The 7,096-nt window shown below is 48.4% G+C and overlaps 1 protein-coding gene across 1 annotated transcript; it reads left to right on the top strand.

Annotated features, from left to right (window-relative positions):
* Positions 1 to 3,999: 3,999 nt before the first annotated feature.
* On the top strand, positions 4,000 to 6,449 carry LOC124595299 (cuticle protein 21-like). Its single transcript, XM_047133985.1, has 2 exons — positions 4,000 to 4,029; positions 5,755 to 6,449. The coding sequence occupies exons 1-2, from the start codon at positions 4,018 to 4,020 to the stop codon at positions 6,355 to 6,357; spliced, it is 615 nt and encodes a 204-aa protein (XP_046989941.1). The 5' UTR covers positions 4,000 to 4,017; the 3' UTR covers positions 6,358 to 6,449.
* Positions 6,450 to 7,096: the final 647 nt, after the last annotated feature.

Raw genomic sequence — 7,096 nt, forward strand, 5'->3', positions numbered from 1 at the left:
ACGGTTTGGATGTACCGTGCACTATTCAGTGTCCCCTCGACGATCACCAGTGGTGTACGGCCAGTGTAGGAGATCGCTCCCCACACCACGATGCCGGGTGTTGGCCCTGTGTGCCTCGGTCGTATGCAGTCCTGATTGTGGCGCTCACCTGCACGGCGCCAAACACGCATACGACCATCATTGGCACCAAGGCAGAAGCGACTCTCATCGCTGAAGACGACACGTCTCCATTCGTCCCTCCATTCACGCCTGTCGCGACACCACTGGAGGCGGGCTGCACGATGTTGGGGCGTGAGCGGAAGACGGCCTAACGGTGTGAGGGACCGTAGCCCAGCTTCATGGAGACGGTTGCGAATGGTCCTCGCCGATACCCCAGGAGCAACAGTGTCCCTAATTTGCTGGGAAGTGGCGGTGCGGTCCCCTACGGCACTGCGTAGGATCCTACGGTCTTGGCGTGCATCCGTGCGTCGCTGCGGTCCGGTCCCAGGTCGACGGGCACGTGCACCTTCCGCCGACCACTGGCGACAACATCGATGTACTGTGGAGACCTCACGCCCCACGTGTTGAGCAATTCGGCGGTACGTCCACCTGCCTCCCGCATGCCCACTATGCGCCCTCGCTCAAAGTCCGTCAACTGCACATACGGTTCACGTCCACGCTGTCGCGGCATGCTACCAGTGTTAAAGACTGCGATGGAGCTCCGTATGCCACGGCAAACTGGCTGACACTGACGGCGGCGGTGCACAAATGCTGCGCAGCTAGCGCCATTCGACGGCCAACACCGCGGTTCCTGGTGTGTCCGCTGTGCCGTGCGTGTGATCATTGCTTGTACAGTCCTCTCGCAGTGTCCGGAGCAAGTATGGTGGGTCTGACACACCGGTGTCAATGTGTTCTTTTTTCCATTTCCAGGAGTGTATTTTCTTTTAATAATTTTACATGGATAACTGCATTCATCTTTTAATGTATCACTATTGGTTTCTACGATAGTCATCAATTTTAATAAGTCTGCTACATGCATTTTATCTAACGTGCTTTTATCAGATTATATTTTTACGTAAATGATGAGTACATATAAGCAAGCCCACAGAAGCGACATCTAGGGAGCGTTTAGGCAAACAGGTTTCTGGATGCTACTGTACCTCAGAAGCTAGTTGGCAATAATCACTATGTGGACTATGTGGCCTAGTCTACACCATAGTTTAAATCTATATGACGATGCTATGCTGATTATATTTATATATTTTGACGATGCCATTATGGCCGTATCACTTTAGGACATGGTTAAAAAAAGGTACGTTATACCATATTTTATCTGTACATTTCCCTGGTGTATGACAGTATATTGTGATACATATTGCTGTTTTATGTTAAAAGACACTGCTCACTAGGTGTATATATTTATATACAGGGTGTTACAAAAAGGTACGGCCGAACTTTCAGGAAACATTCCTCACACAAATAAAGAAAAGATGTTACGTGGACATATGTCCGGAAACGCTTAATTTCCATGTTAGAGCTCATTTTAGTTTCGTCAGTATGTACTGTACTTCCTCGATTTACCGCCAGTTGGCCCAATTGAAGGAAGGTAATGTTGACTTCGGTGCTTGTGTTGACATGCGACTCATTGCTCTACAGTACTAGCATCAAGCACATCAGTACGTAGCATCAACAGGTTAGTGTTCATCACTAACGTGGTTTTGCAGTCAGTGCAATGTTTACAAGTGCGGGGTTGGCAGATGCCCTTTTGACGTATGGATTACCACGAGGCAATAGCAGTGGCGCGATACGTTTGTACCGAGACAGATTTCCAGAACGAAGGTGTCCTGACAGGAAGACGTTCGAAGCAATTGATCGGCGTCTTAGGGAGCACGGAACATTCCAGCCTATGACTCGCGACTGGGGAAGACCTAGAATGACGAGGACACCTGCAATGGACGAGGCAAGTCTTCGTGCAATTGACGATAACCCTAATGTCAGCGTCAGAGAAGTTGCTGCTGTACAAGGTAACGTTGACCACGTCACTATATGGAGAGTGCTACGGGAGAACCAGTTGTTTCCGTACCATGTACAGCGTGTGCAGGCACTATCAGCAGCTGATTGGCCTCCACGGGTACACTTCTGCGAATGGTTCATCCAACAATGTGTCAATCCTCATTTCAGTGCAAATGTTCTCTTTATGGATTAGGCTTCATTCCAACGTGATCAAATTGTAAATTTTCACAATCAACATGTGTGGGCTGACGAGAATCCGCACGCAGTTGTGCAATCACGTCATCAACACAGATTTTCTGTGAACTTTTGGGCAGGCATTGTTGGTGATGTCTTGATTGGGCCCCATGTTCTTCCACCTACGCTCAATGGAGCACGTTATCATGATTTCATACGGGATACTCTACCTGTGCTGCTAGAACCTGTGCCTTTAGAAGTACGACACAACATGTGGTTCATGCACGATGGAGCTCCTGCACATTTCAGTCGAAGTGCTCGTACACTCCTCAACAACAGATTCGGTGACCGATGGATTGGTAGAGGCGGACCAATTCCATGGCCTCCACGCTCTCCTGACCTCAACCCTCTTGACTTTCATTTATGGGGACATTTGAAAGCTCTTGTCTACGCAACCCCGGTACCAAATGTAGAGACTCTTCGTCCTCGTATTGTGGTCGGCTATGATACAATACGTCATTCTCCAGGGCTGCATCAGCGCATCAGGGATTCCATGCGACGGAGGGTGGATGCATGTATCCTCGCTAACGCAGGACATTTTGAACATTTCGTGTAACAAAGTGTTTGAAATCACGCTGGTACGTTCTGTTGCTGTGTGTCTCCATTCCATGATCAATGTGATTTGAAGAGAAGTAATGAAATGATCTCTAACATGGAAAGTAAGCGTTCCCTGACACATGTCCACATAACATATTTTCTTTCTTTGTGTGTGCCGGCCGAAGTGGCCGCGCGGTTCTGGCGCTGCAGTCTGGAACCGCGAGACCGCTGCGGTCGCAGGTTCGAGTCCTGCCTCGGGCATGGATTTGTGTGATGTCTTTGGGTTGGTTGGGTTTAACTAGTTCTAAGTTCTAGGGGACTAATGACCTCAGCAGTTGAGTCCCATAGCGCTCAGAGCCATTTTTTTCTTTGTGTGTGAGGAATGTTTCCTGAAAGTTTGGCTGTACCTTTTCGTAACACCCTGTATTTTAGATCTGAAGATGGTCATTACAGACTGAAACCTGTAATCGTCTAAAGAATTCACTAGTGATCAGAGACTGGAATAAAAAAGCATTTTATATGTCCCCTTTTCGTTTGACTGCCTCTTATAGTTGCCAAGCTATGATTTTTTGAAATGATGGGAGAGCTTTATGGACGGCCTCTATTGTATTGTCCAACCATTGCTACTTCTTTTAAAGTGTAAATTGTAAATTTGTAGTAAGGTGTTATGGGACCAAACTGCTAACACACTATTTAATGTAACTTAAACTAATTACGCTATGGACAAGACACACACTCGTGCCCGAGGGAGGACTCGAATCTCCGACGGGGGGATTTTAAAGTGTAGTAAATTAAGTGTGAGAAGCTATGACCTTACAACAAAGTTTGTGTTAATTTGGGCGTTGCATTGTAGATGCCGATAATGATCTCCGGTGGTGGTCCTCAGCAGTCGGCGGCCTCGCGACGAGTGTCGGTCTGGAGTGAGGTAAGGTCGCGTGGCGTAGCCTTGCACTTCGGCGGGCGGCGCGCGAGGCCCGGCTGGTCCAGCCAGCGACAGCGGGAGGCGGCCAGCGGACGGCGGCCGTGACCCGTTTCTGGAGGGCCCGGGCGCGCGGGCTGGCGGCCAGGGCGGGTCTCCCTCCTGCGGGCTGAGCTGCGGCTGGATGGTGCCTTGGGCCGGGCTGGGCTTGCGAAAACGCGGCCGCCGCTGCCGCCGCCGCCGGCCGCTTTGTCTTGCGCCACTGGCCGCTATATAAGCCAGCGTCACCCGGCACACGCCAGCACTCGCATCGCAGTACTCCACCACCCGCAGACATGGCATTCAAGGTGAGTCCAGACAAAGTCTGTCCGTTATCACTCATTCGCATTCAGCTGCGTTCGGGATCCAAAGGGTTACCTCTCACGATCTAGTAGTAATTTAGAGCGTGGTAGCGTTACCTTTGTCACGCTTGGTAAAGGAGAACCTTCAACAGCCAGTTCTGCTGTTCTTCAGGTCTGATGGACAGTATACGGACGGCCTCCATAGGGATAGACTTAAGCCGCGTCATTCCACAGTTTACTGTCACACTTCTCCTCTCTGAGCGCAATGAAACTGAACAAGTCGCCAAAAGTGTTGTATTTGTTGTCGATGTCCAAATATTTTCGGGAAATCTCCAAATGATTTACCGTGATTGTGTGCTCAGATGTAATATACAGCTACACAAAGGACAATGATAGCTTCCAGATTCCAATGCTGAAACTGCACCATATATAACTGCTTGAAAAATATTTAAAAAAAATATCGCTAGGACAAATCCTAAAATAATATCATAGCAATCTCATGGCCTGAAGCTTTCAGACTGTAATTAACGTTAAACATTGGAGTTTTGTCAGTTTTCAGTTTGGTGCAGATGAAACATGGAGAAGGCACATGTCCTTATCAAATCTTTCTATCACTCATTTGAAATGACTTGTACCATAGAAACCATGAAATAGTGTTTCAATCCCATTTAAGCTGAGAATGATCCCAGCATCTAAGCTAATGCGGCGTCTCACTCAGTTTTAATCTCTAAAGGAAAATTTTGACTCCAAACCAATATACCGGGTGATCAAAAAGTCAGTATAAATTTGAAAACTTAATAAACCACGGAGTAATGTAGATAGAGAGGTAAAAATTGACACACTTACTTGGAATGACATAAGGTTTTATTAGAACAAAAAAAAAACAAAGTTCACAAAATGTGCGTCGTTTGGTGATGATCGTGTGCTCAGCCACCACTTTCGTCATGCTTGGCCTCGCAGCTCCCCATAACTCAGTCCGTGCCATTATTGGCTTTGGGGTTACCTGAGTCACAAGTGTATCGTGATCGACCGACATCTCTAGGGATGCTGAAAGACAACATCCGACGCCAATGCCTCACCATAACTCCGGACATGCTTTACAGTGCTGTCCACAACATTATTCCTCGACTACAGCTATTGTTGAGGAATGACGGTGGACATATTGAGCATTTCCTGTAAAGAACATCATCTTTGCTTTGTCTTATTTTGTTATGCTAATTATTCCTATTCTGATCAGATGAAGCGCCATCTGTCGGACATTTTTTCAACTTTTGTATTTTTTTGGTTCTAATGAAACCCCATGTCATTCCAAGCCTGTGTGTCAATTTGTACCTCACTATCTACATTATTCCTGATTTATTCATTTTTCAAATTTATACTGACTTTTTGATCACCCTGTATATATTTTCTCGGACAACAAAATACAAATAGAAGCGTATAGGCTTCTTAATTATATGACCTCCGATGAAATTCTTATTATTCCAATTTCCTCGGTAATAGAAGTGAAATGTTTTGCATAAGTACTATAGATACTGTATCCATAAAACATCCTATGACGATGAGCGTTCGTAAAACTCACGAGACTATCTGCCAATTGAAACTTCTGAAGCTAGACTGCCTGAATCAATGTTAACGAGGAATAAAATAACACTTCAAGTCTATTGTAGCATGAATTTCTCTGTGTTACAAAGCTGCTACCGTGTGCAGGTGTTAACGCTCTCCTTTCCGCAGCTGATCGTCCTCGCCGCCTTCGTGGCTGTGGCCCGCGCCGGCTACCTGGGAGCCCCCGCCGTCGTCGCCCCCGGCCCTGCTCTCGCCGCCCGCGCCTACGCCGCCCCCGCGTACGCCGCCCCCGCGTACGCCGCCCCCGCGTACGCTGCCCGCGCCTACGCCGCCCCCGTGGCCTACGCCGCCCCTGCCCTGCGTGCCGCTCCCCTCGCCGTCGCCCCCGCCGTGAGGGCCGCCCCCGTCGCCGTCGCCGCCCCCGCCGCCGTGGCTGCCGAGTACGACCCCCACCCCCAGTACAGCTACTCTTACGACGTCCAGGACGCTCTGACCGGCGACTCCAAGACCCAGCACGAAAGCCGCGACGGTGACGTCGTCCAGGGCAGCTACAGCCTGGTCGAGCCCGACGGTTCCATCCGCACCGTCGACTACACCGCCGACCCCGTCAACGGCTTCAACGCCGTCGTGCACAAGGAGGCCGGTGCCCACCCCGCTCCCGTCGTCGCCAAGGTGGCCGCCCCCGTCGCCTACGCCGCCCCCGCCATCGCTAAGGTGGCCGCCCCCGTCGCATACGCCGCCCCCGCCTACGGAAAAGCCATCCTGGGTTAAATGAAGACTTCGACCGCCATCTCTGCGCTCCTTCCATCTTCACCCCTCTTCCTTTCCCTTATCCTCTTCCTCTATTTATTTGTACTTCCCTGCACGCATTATATTAATGCACACAAATAAATTTTTGTGCTAAATATATCTCTGTGTTTTCATTTCTCTTATGTACCAGTCTGATATGATAGCAGTACTTGTGCGCACTCTGCAGGAGAGGTCTTCACTTCCCACACTACTCCGACAGGGATGTGGTTACAGTTCGTAACACTGAGTAATTATTTTGCAAAACCACAGAACACTCTACTTCTCCAATAATCTTCCAAATAAAGTCGGAAATAAACAAACAAACAAAAAAACACACAGACCTATAACAAATCTATGCAGCAGGCTGATCCTCGATCTAGATGTGCGTAAGCTTGTTTATCATTCTGCTACACATGAAACATCCAGTCTAAAAACTAACTCTGTTGTCCAGATGACAAATACAACTTTTTAAAATATTTACCACAGTCGTTCAAAGGTAAAGTAGAGCGGCCAACTCTTGTTAGAACACAAAATTTGTAACATTAATCTGTGGCGTAATGGAAACGTACAGTGCAAATATTACAAGCAAGTAGGTCTCGCACTGGAGTATAATACAGTCCCGAAATATGACATTATCGTTCATCAGTGATGAGAAGGAAGATAGCCACGGCTAGATACTTGCTTTCACTGCCTCCAGCTAAATGGCTCTACTGTCAGCCAC

The sequence above is a fragment of the Schistocerca americana genome, chromosome 2 (assembly GCF_021461395.2).
Source record: "Schistocerca americana isolate TAMUIC-IGC-003095 chromosome 2, iqSchAmer2.1, whole genome shotgun sequence".
Classification (NCBI taxonomy): Eukaryota; Metazoa; Arthropoda; class Insecta; order Orthoptera; family Acrididae; genus Schistocerca; species Schistocerca americana.